This window comes from Bombus vancouverensis, chromosome 5, assembly GCF_051014615.1.
Source record: "Bombus vancouverensis nearcticus chromosome 5, iyBomVanc1_principal, whole genome shotgun sequence".
NCBI classification, from domain to species: domain Eukaryota; kingdom Metazoa; phylum Arthropoda; class Insecta; order Hymenoptera; family Apidae; genus Bombus; species Bombus vancouverensis.
Genome location: NC_134915.1, coordinates 7,604,974 through 7,625,525, shown reverse-complemented (window position 1 = coordinate 7,625,525; position 20,552 = coordinate 7,604,974). Strand labels below are relative to the sequence as shown.

The 20,552-nt window shown below is 31.5% G+C and overlaps 3 protein-coding genes and 1 long non-coding RNA gene across 5 annotated transcripts; 2 read left to right on the top strand and 2 right to left on the bottom strand.

Annotated features, from left to right (window-relative positions):
- Nucleotides 1-2,041: 2,041 nt before the first annotated feature.
- Nucleotides 2,042-5,520, top strand: LOC143302710 (uncharacterized). 2 transcript variants are annotated; one of them, XR_013058434.1, is made up of 4 exons: nt 2,042-2,190; nt 2,969-3,161; nt 4,029-4,205; nt 4,625-5,520. It is a non-coding gene; the product is annotated as an uncharacterized LOC143302710 (long non-coding RNA). The 2 variants fall into 2 exon arrangements; XR_013058435.1 differs by lacking the exon at nt 2,969-3,161.
- An 844-nt stretch (nt 5,521-6,364) lies between these two features.
- Nucleotides 6,365-11,478, top strand: LOC117160285 (uncharacterized). Its single transcript, XM_076618687.1, is given in 7 exon segments — nt 6,365-6,455; nt 7,543-7,585; nt 7,587-7,692; nt 7,694-7,829; nt 10,037-10,065; nt 10,068-10,172; nt 11,377-11,478. Coding segments are annotated over 7 exon segments (612 nt in total).
- Nucleotides 11,479-12,712: 1,234 nt separating this feature from the next.
- Nucleotides 12,713-15,899, bottom strand: LOC117160283 (uncharacterized). The gene has a single exon (XM_033340941.2). The coding sequence runs from the start codon at nt 15,754-15,756 to the stop codon at nt 14,356-14,358; it is 1,401 nt and encodes a 466-aa protein (XP_033196832.1). The 5' UTR covers nt 15,757-15,899; the 3' UTR covers nt 12,713-14,355.
- kel (kelch protein) lies at nt 15,832-19,321 on the bottom strand. Its single transcript, XM_033340940.2, has 9 exons — nt 18,915-19,321; nt 18,559-18,705; nt 17,970-18,374; nt 17,638-17,891; nt 17,309-17,536; nt 17,016-17,188; nt 16,796-16,936; nt 16,440-16,695; nt 15,832-16,157 (listed from the first exon to the last, which is right to left on the bottom strand). Exons 1-9 carry the CDS (start codon nt 18,983-18,985, stop codon nt 15,967-15,969), a joined length of 1,866 nt encoding a protein of 621 aa, XP_033196831.1. The 5' UTR covers nt 18,986-19,321; the 3' UTR covers nt 15,832-15,966.
- Nucleotides 19,322-20,552: the final 1,231 nt, after the last annotated feature.

Genomic DNA, 20,552 nt, shown 5'->3' with positions numbered 1-20,552 from the left:
GAAGATCGTTTAATAGAGCATCTGTTTGTTTTCTTTCTCATCGTTTTCTATAAATTCGTCGATGTTCAAAAACGATTACTTTCTTTTTAGTCCGCGCAGTTCAGCCGCATGTACTATATAGGCATTCATATATACTTTGCATATCAATGCTATGTGCATTCAAATATCAAATCTAAAAAGCAAAGCAAATTTTTCGCTCTTTTACTTTTATTTTCTATTCCGTGATACTGATCTTTCGCATCTCATGAAATCACTTTTAGCATTTCGTATGTTTTATATCGACTATATCTTTCTTCCTTTATCTTTTATATTTTATATTTCTAATCAGCAAATTTTACTCTTTACGTTTTCTCTTATCTCTGCCTGCAGATCGTTCATCATTTATTCGGTAAGGGTCGAGTTGGATAGAGAGAAAGAAGAAGAGAATTTCCCACAAAAAGAACGTTTTCTTACGTACTATCCGCGTTCTTGTTCTTGCAGCATAAATAAAGCATTCGAATCAGGGCCGTAAACGCGGCGCGACGAGACGGTTAAACGTAATCGGTCTGTTTAAACTGTTTAAAGGCATCGTTTCCTTTCCCATTATATATATGTATAACGACTCTCTTACTTGCATCTAATCTCGCAATTTGGTCTCACGGATCGTTGCGGCTACGCAACATGAGCAAAGATTCACGCCGTTCGACGTTCGGGCGCCAGATGAAGACGAAAAAGAAGAAAGAAAGCCAGAGGGGAAGGAAGGTATCACGAGGTTGAACTGTATGGCAACGAGCAGTTATTACAACCCTATCACGCGTCTACCATCGTTTCAACCGTCTTTTTTCATTCGCGTGTTTCTTCTCTGTCGAGGGACATTTTTATCGCGTTCTCGAGGTGCCTTCTCCTCTCGAATCCTTTAGATGCATCGCGCTCCAGAACCTTTCATTTCTTTGCACATAGAACGGTATAACTGTATCGGAATCTGCAACGGGCCCACCTACGTTCACCTTCTGTGTTCCAAGATACTGTACGTGTCTATCCACGGATGCTAAATGCTCGTCCCTAGTTTCAAAGAACGCGTTCCATTATTTGCGGTTTCTAACTTGAACAGGTAATGCGAATATATGTTCAAGGAAATGTACATATCTTCGGTTTCAGTCGTCTCAAGGCTCTTTCTTTCCATGGTATTTCCGCTCAGTTGCAATGGATACAGGTAGCTTAAAAGGGAATTATCAATAATAATTAATGCCGTAGAATCTTCCCTAGAATATATCTTTTATTCTATTTTTTTGTGAAGTAACGTTTCAATGATCAATTTATTAGCGTTTAAAAATTTGGAATCAATTCGAATATATTTAAGGTTTATGGAGAAAAAAAATAACGTAGTTCGGTATTACTTGTCCTTAATACATTTAGTATAGACCATCCGCGAATTAGATAGTTAATTTCACGTAGTATATTTGGAATTTTTGGCTACATAAAAGATTAAATGTGAGAACGGAGAGAATCAATACTGTACCAAGAATCGAAATTCTGAGAACATTTTTGGCAAATATAAAGTAATAATCGTAATCTATCCTCTTTGCTATGGTGGATAGTAATTTAGAATATGTAAAAACTCAAGCATCTATTCGTCTGTTTTTTATTTAAAAACTCAGGTTCATTTTTTATTAAACAAGCAATCACGAATTTTTAAGCGATAATTTAATATCTTTGATGGAATTAGGATACCTGCTAACTTCTACAGAATTTTTGGAAAATCTATTGCAATTTTTTTCCAAAAGAATACACCGAATCCCTTCGTATATTCAATTGAGAAATTGAAGTTGTAAATCTTGCTAGGAAAATCAATACATTTGCGACCAAGTGTTTTTAAACGACGCTATTTCATTCTTTTAGCCGAAGCAGAAATAATGAAACGTATTTAAAGCACGAAAGTAAACGTAATAAGGAACAATCTTAAGTACAAATATGAATTATTCAAGCATAAACAACCTATGTATTCTGTCATGTCTATTAAATGCAAATGTAGATTCCTAAGAGGCGGAGGGAGGAGGAGACAAATAAAAATCGAGCAATTCATTCGCGTGGCAAGTATGCGCAGGAAATATCCTCAGCGAAAGTCATTAAGGAAAATTACGATCAGCTAACCGAAGCTTTAACCTTTTTCGTATCTTTTACATTTTATTCGCAAAGACTTTCTTAATACAGGTGCGTATTTCTTACCTTCAAAAATTAAAAATACATTTTTATTCCGCAGAATTCTGAAGTGGCAATATTTATATGACTTATTCTCAGAATCAATTGACAAATGTTTGTTCATCCGTGTAAAAGCGTTCTGTGTAATGCTTATATTGTGAAATCGTTTGTGCATGATTATTCTCTGTTCTCTTACTGTGATAAGTAAGCCGTATACGAGCAACGACAGCGTTAGATGTACAGCAATAATAGCAGGAGAAAATAAAATTCTTTATGCGAAAGAACATGAAACGTAAGGGGTGACATAAAAATACGATTTTAATAGATTTGTTATTCGTTTGAGAAAGTTCCGATTCGATAAAAACAGATATAATGATTCATGTAGTTACAATGAAACAAATGTGCAGAATGATTTTCCTACTTGTCACTTTACACACGTAAAAAGAATTTTACGATACCTACTATTTATTTACGATACATCTTTACTTAAGTATAATGTCATTCGTATAAATTATTTGGAAACTACAATAATTACGTGAGACAAGTGCTTCGCGCTATTTAAATACAGAAGTGGTTTAAGTTAATGCAGTTAATAAGTACTTTCAAAATTGAATTAAGGAGTACAACGCTGTTGTTTTCATCGCACAGTGTGCAAAGAGTTCTGTGTAAAGAAAATGCGGTTTAATAAAAATTTGTCGTCATGTTATAGAATTATATAACGAGCACTAAACACCTATATGATAAACCTTATGTTAAAAATTTGTTTCATTTCTTATTCTTTTCACTCCAGAAGATTGAATTTACATTGACGAGGTTCAAATTGCTATTTTACAAGGAATCAACGCTGTGGAGCAAGTAGCACAATTTTCTGGAAATTAACCATTTTCACTAGGAAACATCGAACAATATGCAATTTATCGCACGAATTTGCACAAAGAAACACTGTCAAATTGATTTGTCGAAATTTATGCCTTTTCTACGAAGTACGTGCCAATGGCGTTCCGTTTCTCTTGGGATATGTACATTTCATATCGAACAACTGATTACTTAAAGCAACGTAAATGTCTCGTTAATCGTTGCTTATACAGATCCCACAGTTACCACTTTGATCATAATTTCCGCATTGAACATTTATTTGTTGCTGGTGCCTGAACCAAGTTACTTAATAAGTAAATAGAAGACTGAAGAATCGTACATGATAGATTTCCTCGGTTTCTCTTTCGCTTTCGTCATGAGGCAATCGTAATCTTGACATCCTTAAAAGCTAATGATTCGCGTCGGTATTTTTCGTATTTCGTCGTAATTTCAGAAATTATATTTTCAAACGTATACCTGAGGCCCGTGTTCTAAATATTTCGCGTCAGTAAGATTTTATTTCCGAGAAAGTGAAGCCTTTACTTTGATTCGTTGCTTTATAGAACTAAAAAAGTAAAAGGAAGAAGCAAGAACACGCTTAATCTAATCAAAATTTCGAACAACGAGTTACAAATGATTAAGCTGCGGATGTTCGTGCAAATTTTGTATGTCCAAATATGTGAAACGTATACGAAATTGACGTAAAATTAAACGTGCCAAAGATATGTGAAAATATATTAGAAAATATATTGGAAATAGTACGATATAACCCTTTTCAAATTGCTAGATTACGTCTTATGAAATTTAGCGTGGAATTTTTGATTGTATAGCGTTGATCTATTTTCGGTATATTATACGTTGCTACTACACACATACTCGTATGAATCTTTAAACAATATAATTTGCGCATATTAACTTTTGTCAAATTGAAATTAGAGATATCAAAATTGAAAATAGAGATACAAGTCTCGACTCGTTTTATCGGATTTTTACAGTGACAGTAGTTCCCGAGATACGACTTCGGCCTTGCTATCTTTTAGATACATCTCGCACGTACGTATGGTACAATCACTTCGTGAAATTGAATGTACGATAGGAAGAACTTATGTTACTATTTAGCAAGCTATAAACGGATATAAAAGAACACAGGCTAATGCGAACGATTTTCGAAGGTAATGATCACTATAATCATTGCAAATAATTGTAAAAACATACGATCGTATAAATCGCTTTTGCCCGATAATTTTTACATTCGGTTGTTCGTTTCATATTTTTTAAGAATTTTGTAAAAATATCGCCTTTACTAAAATTGTAACTAAATCGTAGCAGAACATTTTTATGAAAATAATTTTGATCGCGTTATAAGTACTGCATTAACAAGGGGATTTTTCGTTACGTACATCTTAAATAGGTATTTTCTCTATTCGTTGCATATTTTGTCGATACTAGCTGGCAATAATGATATGCAAATAGGGTTGTGATAAATTATAGATCGTATTACACGCATTAACTTAGAATTACGTAAAGAAATAGTAATATTGAAAGACCAGGATATGATCTGGAATAAATCGGTATAATTAATGAGTTTCAGAAACCCATATTGACAAACCAATCAGCCTTATAACTGCTACCTCTGGTTTTGTTTCGAGGAATGTAATGACCTGTTTCACCAAGTAATCGATTTCATCGTCGCGTACGCTGCCAAAGAAAGCCCGATAAACATCGACTTCGATCAACGACCAAACAATTTCCTGTCAATTTCTGCTCCACCCACTCTACAAGGACTTCTTTTGCCTTAGGCGTATTTATTGCAGGAAGCTATAAACATACAAACGTAAAAAATACTGGTCACGAATCTTAGTCCATCGTATATTACTATATTAATCAGGTAGATATTTTTAATAACTCGACATGACTTTTACGAGTTTCTTTGGGTGGTAAATAAAATGAGATGAATATCTTGAATTTTATTCCACAGATCTATTTAATTCATACGGTATAAATACTTAAAAGCTACCTAATATTTCAGATTTAATAATATACCTATCATGTGAGTGTTTGTACATACGAGTATTAATTTGCCAATTGATCACAACTAATTTGAATAATATAACTGTTTTTCGAATTTCTGTTATTTTTATCTAAGGACACCTTAAGCTTTAACGATAACAATAATAAACATTTATTACGAGTTTTTGCGTATAATATAAAACATAGATTTTTCTATCGCGTCGTATCAATTTAGAAGTTATATACTACAATATAAAATGTATAGGATCCGAGCGATTAACACGTACAAGCAGACATAAAGTGATCCCCCATGAAAAAATAAAAATACAATTTTCGGGTATCAGTTTTCGGGAAAATCGATTTTGAAAATTCATCAAATATGCGAGCAAGAGACAAGTTCTTTAATCGAACATGTTCAGACTTTGCTTCCTTCGAAACGAAGCTTCGAGCAAATTTTTATCCTACATTTTCCGCTTATTGTCGCACGTGAAATAAAGTCCCATCGATTGTCAAAATTCCTATCTTTACTTGGGAATTAGACGATCACAATCACGTATACTTGACAAGATTCGAAACTCATTTGTCATTTGCTAAAATGAAACCCCAACGCAATTTCATTTTTATTTCAACTCACAGAATCGCCTTCACTTTATTTGTATCAGGAAATTTAAACCACCCTGTATATACCTACTTATTTTCGTTGTAGCAATTTGCTCATAATCATCTATATACACTATATTTGAAAACGTATACAGGTCGGTAATTTCAATGTTAAAAAGCGTACGAATCATAAAAAAATTCGTGAAAAATACCTCGCATTTATTTGATATAGCGGAGTATCGGTTACACGGAGTTCCGTATTATTCGAGATACTTCGAACTTCAGCATAACTTCACTTTCTCCGAAATTTCAACTCGAGGAATACGAAAGTGTACATATGTATCGTGAAAGCAGTCAAACCTTTAACCGATCAAATAATTAATTAGACTTAAATACGTGTACAACGTTACATCATCAAAATCTTTCCTATGATTTTATTATACAATTTACGGACACTGACAGACTTTTCCGTATTATCTGAGTTTTCGATTATCCGAAGTATGCCCGATTGATCGAGGTTCTACTGTATCTCAAGATGTTTTAAATCAACAATTTTTTTCAGAATATACGACCGTAATGTTCGAAAAATATTTCGTGATGACAAAGAGTTACACTTAGACTTTTATCTCCCTTTTATTTTACGATTTATAGAACCGTGAAAGTTTTATTTCAACATAAAGACCTCAAATAATTGCAGTATTGATCGAGATTGAGATTAGCAATGCCAGCAGTAGTAGACCATTCTGATTGCAATCGTTTGCCCCTAACTTTGATCTTAGATACTAAGCATCAGATAAATATAGTTTCTCCAAGTAATTACAAACTATGGTAATTTGTCTTTTATAAGCGACTGAAATAATTGCATGATAATGATCAACCACCGAATATGGTAAATCTACGATTCGATGTGATTTTACGCGGCAGTTATCGAACCTATTATTCAGAATATTGCGGTAAACGAGAGTTCAGTGTCACTGACTTTGATCATTTTAACGTCGCAAACATCTGACGATAAGAAAAGATAAGTTGCGAAAATTTACACGATTAGTATCTTAAAAATTCTGAAACGGTAACAATACTATAATAAAATAGGATCGTAAATGCGGTACGCGTAAAATGCATCGAAAACGTCAGAACCAGGAACGTGCATGCCGCGTGAACCGACACACGCCAGTGAACCCGAAGAAAAGACTGACAATGAAAGGGGGTCAGATGTATGGTATAGGCGCAATACAGAATAATTTTGCACTGTTTACTCTTTAACTTCCTATTATCGATTCGATGAGAATTGAATCATATGTATAACTGCAAGAGAATGTTTAAGATAATATCAAAGGAGAAATAGAAGATTCGAGTGAGCGCCGTAAAATCGAACAAATCGGTAATTAATTTCATAAATATTAAAGTCTGTTCGACGTCTATCACAATGTTTTATCAAAATCATATTTGAACAATTGTACAATTCGTCGCAGAATTTGACATGCTGTGTATGTAATTTACGGAGTAAAATAATGCTATGAATCATTCAAAAAGATATTAACGTCAGTCAGTGTGAATACCAATCATTTCCTCTCTTATGTAATTCATTTAGTATTATAATTATATAAAGTTTCGATCATGAGAAACCGAGTAGTATAAGCAAACCACAGATCTGCATTGGCACAAATGTGGTCCTTCGACGAGAAATTCGATTACAGGTATATTTGTGTTTTATGTTATACAGGATACGTCCTCGGATAAGACTCGTATACTGTAATAAAGCATTGAATTTAATATAACTTAGGTGCTCTTTAACGTCTATTAATAACGCTAAACTTTCACAGGTATTTTTAGAGGCTGTATAGCTATCATAATAGTTTATGTGCGCAATAAGAAATTAGTCAGTGGTCCAACGTTAAGAGCAAATTGCCAGAGGAAAGGACACGTACCGTTACATACGATGGTAACCCCGTAGAAAAACCTGAAAGCGGACCAGATGCCTGCTGCGCAAAGGCCCGTGATAGGTATATGCACCTCGCTCGGTTCCTTGTGCAATCAACAATGAACAACTTGCAAACGATTGCAATATAACGTAGTACGAGGGACACGTGCAAACACCTTTCCTTACCCTTGGAAGAAGGAAGCCTCTGAACGAGATCGAGAATTATTGCGACCACTTTCCATTACGTACAACGCAGATATGCAGTGACGGGTAAAATTCTGGAAATCTACATAAATATTACGAAATTCTATTACGTGGGAATAAAACTTTTATACATTTTTTTCCTCTTATTCTCTGCAATTTCTCTTATTCGACATTTTAAATAATTTTAATAGCAAAAACAATTATCTATAATATCTTAAAAATCTATCAGCGGAAGTTGACATTTGTTATATCTCAAATACTATACAATATAATAATACTATTTCAATTTCATATTTTTCTTACTTCGTTTGCATTTTGATTAATTTTACTTATACAACAACGTGAAATAGTGTAAGCAGTACTTGTCGTTTCCTTTTTGTTCATTTGGCTTTAGATGTTTCTTTAGATTTTACTTGTGTTACTCATGTTATCACCTATTTACGAATTCCAAAACGTTTACGAAACATGAAACTATTCTAAGAGGTAGTGAAACTATGAAATAGTACGAAAATTCGAAACATCTTATCAACGAATAATTGGAAATTTAAATTTCAATTTGTTTACTGATTTTTCCAAATTTTTAAATATTTTATGATGATTTTATTTTCCATGAAATTTATTTATTTATTTATTTATTTATTTATTTATTTTTATTATTTATATCTTTTTAATTTCTACTATTTTAATAACACTAAATACTTAATAATACTAAAAGTAGCAAAGATGGTACGAGTGTGTATTGTTTAAAATCTTAGAATGGACGCGATATAATGAAAAATAAATTCTTCAATAAAAAAAATAATATTCTTCAATGTTAAACTCGTTTACGAGCATGCATCTCAAAGAATTTCATTTCATTTAAAAAACGTCAAAATTTCTACTTTCTACTTTGCAAAGAAATTTATTCGAAATACACAAGAAACGACTTGGCGCGAGAAAATCTTAAATCTTGCACACAACTCTGTAAGATTTAGATTGAAAAAATATTTATTTTCCTTCTATATAAATACAGTTACTTCTAAATCTATTGGTATTAGACCACCCATACCGAAACTAAAGAATGAAACGAAATATAAAAATATAAAAATAAAATAAATATCAAATGCAATAGATATAGAATTTCACTATATGTGCGAAGCTTAGGAACAGAATTTTTTTTACCTGATATCAACACATACAGTGTTTCATAATAAGTGAACAATATTTGAGGGGCAGATTCAGCACCTAAAAACAATAAAGAAAGTTGATATGTCAACATATGTCGTATTTCATCTTGTTTACGATATATAGCGAGTTTTGTGTTCTATCATTTCGTATCTAATTACTTTCACGTAAGAGATGCGCAAGATGACTTCCCTGCGTTTCAATGCATGCGTAGAGACGTCTTTTTTTCCTCGATTTTGTCGAAAGTCTCGTTCAATCTTATGGCAAAGTACACATTTCAACACCTTCGATAGATGTTGAGTATACGATGAATTTCAAGTATTCCCACAAATAAAAATCCAACGAAGCCATACATTGAATGGGGAATCATTTTGAGTGTCTCTCGTGAAGGTAATCAAATACGTCGTAAATATTCTAATATTATATTCAAGGGAGGAAGGAGATTAATATTTTTAATTACGAAGTATATAAATTTAAATATATGTCAATAATTAAGATATTAGATGTTTGACTTGACCAAGAGTAAAATGATATAGCCACAGAGGACATCCATTTAAACGACAAAGTAAAAGATATGCGTGTCGACTCATCGATATCGTATCTTGAATTTTCCCAATTACGTGTCCTATTTTAATACAATTAAATATCGCGTAAAACGTTATAAGTGCAACCGGAACCAGGACCTCATTAAAAGAGAATAAAAAAGAAAGGGTGCGCGCGTGCACGTGGCACGAAGACTAGATTTCGTAATTTCTCGGTTACACATTACACTTGCACGACAATTCCGTGATTCACATCACGGCATGGTTATGCCGCGTAACAGTAGCGATAAATTATTATTCTGTGTCTATAGAATCCAGCATGTCATCGTTCACCGGCTGATTTTAACGAATGCATGCGAGATTCATCTAACTGCAACATAAAACAATCGTTTTTCGTACAAAAGAAAGACTCCGATATAATGGAGTATCAGTGAACGACTTCTGTTCTAACATGTACAGAGAAATATACGATTGTTCCATCGCCAATTCTTTCGTTTGTTTTTTATTTGTTCGTTAGTAAATCGTTAATTTTTTCTTTTTTTTTTTTTTTTGTTTATTTCAGACCGATTGGAATTCGAAGGTGACAAGCATAGGACCAACGCCCACATACTTCAACTATCGTTCCGACCATCGATCATAATGAATTAACAATTCTGACGCAAGAAACTTGTGCTTCTCTTCTGTTATAAATATTAAACGTACGTGTTCCGAAACTATATTTGATTATGGTCAAATACTCTACTATACCCTACTATACATATAGTATTATAGTACATCCGGATCACACGATCAAGAAACGTATAAAAATTGTACTAACATAGATATTACATTTTACAGTAATCGCTATATATACGTTCTTAAGAAATGTACATGAGTCAGAATATAAAATTTGATTACTGACCGGAATGCAAACATTATCGATATCAGAGAAAAGGTGAACGTAGCCTTTCTCCTCGCTTTAATTTCACACTGGCAAGGTACATAACCATTCATGTATGGTATTCTCCAACGTGCATTTATGTTAAATAACGTTTTTAAAAGTAACCTCACTGAAAACATTTATCATATGTGTTACGATTGCGATAAGTCTTCAACATCGTCGCTGATTATGGAATTCTGTCAATACGATAAGTGCAGCCAAAACGATATCTTGCGTAAACATAAGAATTTAACGAAAATGAACATTGTTTGAAGTTAAATAAAGATACTTGGACGATGTTAATAAATTGTCAATGATTTATCTTGCGTTCGTAGAAATATTAAATATTATTTCGTAAAAAGCGATACTACATTAACTTTTGCTAATTACTTATCGAATGCAATTTGAGGGAATTGAAATTACAAATTTCTAGATAACACAAAAGAAGCTTGCTATAGAAACTTAACAATTTAAAGGCTTTATTTAATTTTTTACCATCCACTTATTAAGCATCAAGCGAGTTCAGACATTGTAACTATTGATTCGAATTAGAAATCTCTGTTTATTGCTTTGTAGCAACTTTTGCCTATACAACATATAATTTTGCACCGAGAATTTCCAACAGCTTCTTCAAAATAAACAAATGATCTGAAAGCTGTTTGCAAAGATTCAAATCGTTAATGTAGAAGTAAATAAATTTAGTAGAATAGTAGCAAACGAAAATGTAGATGAAAATAAATGCCAGATTCTCAGTGCAGGAAGGGTTAAACCAATACTCGAATAAAGTATCGTCGTATCTGAGCGCGTCTGACCATGAGAACCACACCCGTAATATGTACTTGAATACCCGTGGTGCCAAGATACACAAGTTCTCTAACCGTGTACCGTACTGTGTAACGTCAGAAACACAATAGCGTTTATCGTCATTCGAGTATTAATAACATTGTTTCTGTGATAAAACGAAATATTCATCGTTTTTGCAGATCATTGTCGTTGGTGGTGCACAAAGAGACGAACCTTCTAAAGAGGATCATCTATCTGTGCATCGGCCATCCCGAAACAGTTTCAGTGAACTGCGCGCATAAATTTCGTTTACGAGGCTTTACGTGCGAATTCGCAGTAAGTCCAAGACGGAAATGTCACAACGACCACACCCCAAATGACATTCAGAGTTCGACGCTCTGGACAAATCTTTGCTCAACTATAAATTATTTATGTATCCATATGTGTGTTACAAAATATTTAAATTACTTTTGACTGGAACATGCACACACACACACAAGCAGACAGCGCTTATTCCTGTTTAAATGATTTGTAATTTAGCTCTGTTCACTTTAGTTCTTAAGACGGCGAAGTTTTATATGACTAATTTATTTTCAGCATGCGATAAATTAAAAAAAATATATAACAATCAGATTTAACTACACATAACAATACATCGATATTAGGACTATTGTAACACCAAAGTGATAGCAGTTGGCCTTCGCTTATGGGGGAGTGATCAACTTTTCTTAAAGTGCTTATAGATGTATATCGATTGTAAAGACATTTACTCTTGCAAAAGCGTCATGATGTATACTAATTGTATTGCAATTTGAACACGATATATTATAGTATGCTTCTTGTAATTTGTGCATTTTGATGTTTCTACTTGCTGCAATAGAAAGCTAATTGTAAGCGAAACTATAAGTAATTTATATTTTTGTATATAGGAAACAAATATTGTTATGTTATTATTTTATATATTTATTGATATCTACGCCTTACCTACTAAGGCTTTCGCTTTTATTGTTTTATAATAAAATTAAAATAAAAAAACGTTAATAGAATTATATTTTAGTAAACAACTATATTATACGATAAACTAAGTATTTTATTAGATATTTTGATATATATTCTATTATTTGTAATTGTATTATTTTTATTAAACATAAACCAATAATTGTAAATAAATTTTTCTCACAACAAAAATATTTTATATAAGTATTGATTTGCGAAATATAATTTGTATAACATAGTGTTACGATTATAATTCTTTGCAAAAATTTTAATGATTCAAATTAGTAAACAAAAATTAAATTTTTCTATTTCATAACAGAAATAGAAACAAATTAATTTAACACTTAAAAACAACCGTATATAAATACCGATTAAAAACCTCTATGAAAAAGCTTTGTGTACTTAATATAATTTTCAACGAATATAGATATTCTATTTCAATCGATTTATAGGTAATTAAACTTAAACTTGAAGATAATAATTTTGATGTTTAAATCTTCATGCTTATAATATTTGAAAAAAATAATTTTACATAGAGAATTCTGTATAATAACATATTTTATTTAATTGAACATGTGCCTTAATATAGTCATTAATTATAAAATAGAAAAAATAAATATACATTTGGCAAATCTATCTGGTATTTTTCCTTACATTATAATTCAAGAAACTCATCCAACATGTTTCCTTAAAAATTAATATGTTAGGCGCAAAAATGTTATAAATCCCACCTAAGGATTAATTTCTAAGTTATAACATATTCAAAGATATGTGTAAAGTTGTCCTTACAAGTTTAAACACTACATTTTACTTTGATAAACCTAATATAATTGCCTTAAATCTTTCAACAGTAAATTTATATTTATTTTCAATTATATCTCTAAACTTACTGAATCATTGAAATCAATGATTAGTATATAATTGAAGTGTTAGAAAAACGGAAAATTCATTTAGAAGAGTAAAACTTTACAAGGACAACTTAATACTGACAAATAACATATCTATTTTGTATTTAAATATAAGTCAATATATGTTTCCTATTCTAAGACATAAATCGCATGTATAAAAAGATTTTCATTAATTTTAACGTCATTCTTTATAATAATAATTGCTACAAATTTGTACTTACAATAACTATCAAATTTAAATTAAAACTTACCACCTTTAACATATTCTACCGCAATATTGAATATAAAACGCTTTCTAAAAATAACGAATAATGATCTCAATTTTGTTCATTTCTTCAGTTATTGAAAGAATGCGTTTGTGATTTGCTTCGAAAGATCTTAAATACTAAAATTGAAAAATATGACAAAAGCATTCTCTCTTTGGTACAACAATGATGCCCAAAAAAGGTACACATACGAAATTGAATTATAAAAATTACAATTTTTATACAATTCTTATGTTCTTATAATTCTCTATATTATATGTATGTATATATTCTATGTATATAGAATATGTAACACTTAAAATTATTCATTAAAATTAAAATAATAAAATTTGCTTTAACTATCATCTATTGTTTAAAATTGTTATAAATGAATAAAAAATCATTAACTGAAGTAGTTCCTAAGTTTATATAAAGTTGCATTGATGAAATAAAACCTCAATAATCATTATTATATTTAATCTATTTTATATTTTTTAACATATATGTGACTGATATTTATATGTATTAAAGTAAGAGCATCTTGAATTCTCAATGCACATATAAAGCGATTTTATTGTCAGTATATGCATGAATTTTGAAATTGCATTGAAATTCTTTCAATATTTATACTTCTTAAAAAATGTTTTAATTTGAACTGATAATCTCCTAATAATTTTTCACTAAAATATTTTTCTTTTCTAATCACTAATTTATTAATAAGACGAATAGACGAATAGATACAAAATTACATGTACTATGATCAATATCATTAATATTGAGAAAAGCGTATTTTTAATCAGATATCACAAAATATAACACTTTTCAGTTTTATCACTATCCTTTTCTTACAAATAAAGGAATACAATGAAGATATTGTGTCTTGTATTACTTTAGTAATCATATTTCATGACTAATGGTAAATAATATTTATGAGAAATTAATACATGACAACAAATCCATATATCAAAATATAAACAAAATTTTTGTTTTTTGATGATATAAAGAGTATCATGCAGTAGAAATTCTGGAATTAAGTATCATCACTATCACTTCCTTGCTGCTCTTGAGGTTCTTCTTCCATTGGAGGAACAGTGTCCATATTTCTATCAAAATAATGAGGATTCCAAGCTGGCAACCACCTATGTATGAACCACCAATGCACAGATAATCTACCATGATTACATTCTGCTCTTTCGCATCTACCAAGAAACTGACAAATGCCAGTAACACTTCCACTTTGATTTCTAATGCACGAATCGTCACACGTATGTTGACGTTCTGTTGAACGATTAACTGAACAAACAGAAGGATGCGTAGTGGAAGAATTATGCGAAGAAAACATAGATCTAATGTTTGATGTACTAGGTTCATTATTTGATAATGTACTAGATGCTGATGCATTTGACGTCGAAGCGCCAGGATCTACGTTATTGAATAAATTTCCTCCACCAGTTGTACTTCCAAGAGCTGAAACACAGGGTCTACCAATATGAACTGTAGCATACAGTGGATTATTAACTGATGGACTACCTCTACTAATCCAATCAAGATATTTGCTAAATTGCGCAGCAGAGTTAGAATTGGGTAGAACTTTCCCTCTGCAAGAACAATTATTAGGATTTCTACAATGACATTCCGTCCTCGATGATTCAGCAGGTCGGCAAGATGTAACAGGCAGTTTTACATAAGAGTATTCACCGCGGCAAAAGGGGCATCGACAATTCCTTGGTAACTGATATATGTAATGTCTAGAATTATTTCCAAATGCATCTTGATAACGTAATCTATTATGCAAATTATGGCAATGATGACACAAATATCTTGTATCTATATGTCTACAAAATGAACACATGCAGTTATAACCGAATGGATAAATGGCACGTCCAGTTGACGCGTAAGCAATATTTTCTGTCGAAAAACAGTTACGACCTAGCCTACCTAATCTATTCTGACAAAATTGATTAGATAATCGTGATGAATCTAGATAAAATTGTCTTGGCTGATCATACTGATTTCTAGATTCCATGTCGTTTAAAAAACTTGGAATATATTGATTTAAAATATGGAATTTATAGCAACGAGGATACGTTCTACTACCACAAGAATACCGGTCGTCTATTCTTTCATATGTGTGGTCATCCTGATTATTTTGGACCGTGGGTTCATTATGAGCAACTTCATTATTATTTTCAGTATTTTCATCGTCGTCGTCGTCGTCATTATCCAGTCTTTCATAAATATTTTCTTCTGGTTCCTGTAGTTGTCGATTACGATTGTAATTATGAACTAAATCTACTGGATTTTGATAGTTTGGATTGAGATTTGAGTGCATTTGAACCGAGCCACCAGGTCGATTTTGGAAGCCCCGTGAACCACGGCCTATGTTCTGATAGCTGTCATCTCTTTCTTGATTATTCCTATTCTGATTCATAATTGCAGCAGCTACCTCACCATTTTCATATCGCTGACATACACAACGCAGACCTTGGCAGTTATGCCCAGCACCACGATATTGCTGAAGTACATTCTGGTCTGAATTCTGGACTTGGATACCGCTGGGCCCGGCTTCCCGTGATTGATCCGACGTTTCGGCACCCGGGTCTGTATTTTGCTCTAATATGTGCCCAGCGGATTGTAATCCTCACATCGATGTTGTAGACGGCATGGGTTTATCGATTATTACTACTCCTGCATAACTGCGACCAATTCCCATGCAAGTTGGGAGAGTTGTCCAAGTATCCGTTCTTGGAGAATATACTTCTACTGATGCCAGACTGGATGATCCATCATCACCACCGACCACATACAAAAGACCATTTAGCGCAACTACACCTAAAGAACACAAATATTTTCCATACTTTTGTAAAAAAGAATTTAACTTGTCATATAGATATCTATGCGTCAAAATGTTTACATTTCTTTTTCAAAAATAAAAGCAGACTCCATATTATCTTATGAATTTTGTTTTATCTTCAAAAATACAAAGAATTTTGTAACTTTATAACTTTCCCTTATAAGAGAAAATGAAGAGTATTAATATATTTTTGGAATTTTATACTTTGTGAGAATATCTCCATCAATTCTCATAACTTAAACTAAAATAAAGGTATTTACCAGCATTTCTGCGACAAAGAGCCATATCACTAACTGGAGTCCATTGATTAGTATCTGGGTTGAACGCTTCTACACTTTTCCTGACCAGTGGACCATCATGTCCTCCTACAGCATATAAAATACCATCTAAAACACCAACACCAGCACCACTGCGACGTGCCGACATATCAGGCACTGGTTTCCATTGATCTTTTTCCGGATTGTAACATTCGACACTAGATAAACATTGTCTGGATATCCCATCATAACCACCAACCTACAATTAATAATTTTCAATTTTAAGTATTTAATGTAATTTGCAATCATTTTTATATCGTCTCATTATTTAATTGATTTAGTTTTATTAATAAGCTTACAGCATATAATAGTCCCTTAACAACACCCACACCAACACTACTTCTACGTGTTGACATTGGTGCAATTAACCTCCATTCGTGTGTTCTTGGATCATAAACTTCAGCAGAATTAAGACCAGTTGATCCATCAAATCCACCAACCTAGTATTTTAAAATAACAAAGAAATATTGATAAACAAAATTAACAACATTGCATATATGTAATATATAAACTATTTACAGCATATATGCAATTTCCAAGAACTGCTACACCAAGCGTTGATCTTCTTGCCTCCATTTCTGGGCAAGGTGACCACTGGTCTGTAGCTGCATCATAAATGTCTACTGTTCGTACTCTAAGAGATCCATTAAATCCTCCAACAGCATATACACGGCCACCAAGGACGGATAAACCTATATGTTAAACTTCATATAATAATTTATAGAAAATAAACTTATATGTTAAACATTATATAATAATTTATAGGGAATCATTATACATTGGTTTCATTCAAAATATGGAATGTTATTTACCAGCTCTACAACGACGTGTAGGTAACTCAGAGACTTGGTACCACTTTTCTTCTTTAAAATCATAACATTCTACACTTCTAATTGCTTTTGGAGCTTGTCCTCCTACAACTAATAACACTTTTGGTAAACCTTTAGGTTGTCTAGGTTTTGTACGAGGAGTTTTGAACAATGATTTTTGTTCTCCTTTAAGAAGGTGATACTTTAAAGCTTCGATCAAAAAATCTTTACCTATAATAAAATGAAAAATCTATATAGTTTAGTCTCTTACATTAAATTATGACAATAAAAGTTGTCACATCTTTATGTTTGGCATATATTTTGTCACTTACATTGTAAATTTGCTTTAAGAAGTGGTTCTTCCTCTACACGTTGTACTAAATATTCTTGAGATAATAAAGGTAAGCGTACATGTTCCATTAATTGTGCTAAATCAGCTTGTCTTTTTTCTAAATCATGATGTACCCATGATATTACGCATTCATACACTTTTTCTTCAGAAGGTACCATTAAGCAGTCACTGCAAATTAATTTAGCTACTTGTTGTGGTGCTAATGTTAAAAATTCTTCACCATCCACTACTTCCCTATATGTAATAGAATATTTATAGTTAAAGTAAAAAGATGTTTTGGCTGTGTAGAAATAACAATATTTTAGTGCTTACGAGAAATGTTGTTCAATGTAGCTATCTGCATGTGATAATAATTCTAGACAACCATGAAGGTCAGCAAATGCACGAATTCCTAAACAATTTGACGGATGTAACTGAGCTTGTAAGAAATCACAACAAGCATCTCGAACATCAGTTAGTTGCAAAAGATTTGCAGCTGGTAATAATACTTGTACATTATCTTCAGTTACATGAACCTCTGCAGAATATACATAATCTACTAGTAATTCAAGTGCAGAATAATCTACACCTTTTAACGTTATCCTTTCTTGATCTCGTTCCTCAAAACTTGTAAACATAGCATAAAAATAAGGGCTGCAAGCAGCCAGAACCATTTTATGAGCAGGTACTTCTAAGCCCCCGTCTGCCACCAAAATTACGTCGCATAATAAATTCTTCCTAATAAATAATTATATTATTTTTAGTATATTATTATTATTATATTATTTTTTATATAGATGATAAAAATAATCCAAAAAGAGGCTCTGATGTAATTTTCTCTTTTTTGGATTTTTATGACATATCTTTTATATTATAGTAATACAATACATATACGATAAAATAAGCAGTATATATTTCTTACTTTCGCATTTCATTAATAACATCAAATGCCCGATTTGTATGATGATGATTTCTATATGGTGGTTTATCTTTTCCACCTTCACGGGGTATGTGTTTTTGTGAACTTTCATCCAAAGAATTTTGACTAGCATATCTGAGTAACAAACAACTACAAGAAAATAATGTTTCATTACTTCAAGGAAATCAAAATTACAAAAGACAAAGATTTGTTTATATTTATTAATCAGAAATTCCATTCAACATATAGATATAGAAATAATGGAAAATATATTGTAAAATTATGACCTCAAGAATATCATGAAATTATGAAAATTGAATATGTGTAACTGAAAGAAATATCGTGTAATGTAATCTCACCTTCCCTTGTTTTCAGAACCATCGTTATTATTGGAAGCATTTTGCACTTGATTTTGTCCCGCGGACTCCATTTCGGTTATTTAATTTCTTAATAAAGCCGAAAAATATAATTCTAGTAGCTTAATTAATGACACAAATAAAGTCCCACTTTATTTGTACAAATATCGATTCACTGAATCGAACAAACATCATCAAGTGTAGAATCAGCTGTGAAAGAAACGGAAAACGACGCTTCCGATTTTGTTAACGGCTTACACCGAAACGCAAAACGACATTTACAGATATATATCACGTAATATTGAACCGATAAGATAAAATAAAGAATTAAAAAAAAAAAAAATTTATAACTATCAAAATGTCAATAACAATACTCCAATAAAGGATATAAACATTAGGATCAAACTTTCTTATTCAATTCTCGAACGTGATTTGCTGGTTTCGTTAAAGAAAATACTCGATGGTGTCGACATCTACAACATACTATATGAATTATTTTGCTTTTTTAAAATTTTCATTTGATATTTATTTATTAGTGTTATTAAATTGTTTGATAATTAATAATTGCATATATAAATAATAATACAAATATAATTTAGATACATATATATAAAATATATGAAAGAAAAGTAGATACAAAAGTAGAATATGAATATAGTTTTGGAGTAAAAATATTCGAAGATACATACATACATACTATGCGCATACGTATAGTATGAACGAGAATCTGCTGTCATTTATTTGAAAATTGAGATATTAAATATAGAGTTTATCTTTAGATTTAAGAAATTCATTGAAAACTTTCTAGTCCTGTTAAAACAAGCAAAGTTAACCTTTGTAAGGTAATTCAACATTAAATTAAATTTAACCTTTGTTAAATCTACAAAACATAGTAATAATTCATTTTTAAAAATATATAATCGTAAAAGTTTCTCGATACACATTATGTTTGCAAATTATAATGTTCAAGTATAATTGACTGTCACATTTATTTATGTGTTTCTAATTATGATGTGCTGACCGTGATTTTGCTTGCAAATGCTATAGAAATTACTGACAATTAGTAAATTTATTCTTTAACAATGATAAAATAATTCCATTTTTACAAGAAATTTTTAACAATCTACACAAATTACTTGCAAAGTTGTTCATATAACTTAATTTTCATGTTACAGTGCGTGTGTAGTTATATAACAGCGTGTAACATAATTCATCGTAAAGCAAAGTGCAAACTTATGTCATCGATATATAGCATCTCCTTTACTGCAAAATATACCGTGAGAAGTTAAAACATCTAGTCCTACAAAGTTCTGCAATGTCATTTGTAGTTATCCATTATATTTTCAAACATGCCCGTTAGATTAATTGCATCTTAACTTCTCTCTGAATTCAAGATAAAATATATTACATGAAATAAATATTTTGAAGTTACAAATTATGTACATTTCTTAACCTATTTAAGGGGAAAAAGAAAGAAGAAATACGTGTAATTCTATAAGCATGTTTCGACATGTTTCGATATGTTTCGATATATGCTAAATTTACTCTTCACAACAAATTCAAATTCATTTTATTTGTGTAAAAGAGTAGTCAGAACGCGGGCGTTTAATATGCTTCACGATATTTGAGAAATAAAATCAG

Excerpts from the sequence above, each read along its gene's own strand:
- kel (XM_033340940.2), bottom strand. The coding sequence starts at position 18,985 with ATGGAGTCCGCGGGACAAAATCAAGTGCAAAATGCTTCCAATAATAAC. Across the intron at positions 17,537-17,637 it reads TCTTAAAGCAAATTTACAAT|GTAAAGATTTTTTGATCGAA; the intron begins GTAAGTGACAAA and ends ATTTTATTATAG. Across the intron at positions 17,189-17,308 it reads TACACGTCGTTGTAGAGCTG|GTTTATCCGTCCTTGGTGGC; the intron begins GTAAATAACATT and ends TTTAACATATAG.
- LOC117160283 (XM_033340941.2), bottom strand. The coding sequence starts at position 15,756 with ATGAATCAGAATAGGAATAATCAAGAAAGAGATGACAGCTATCAGAAC.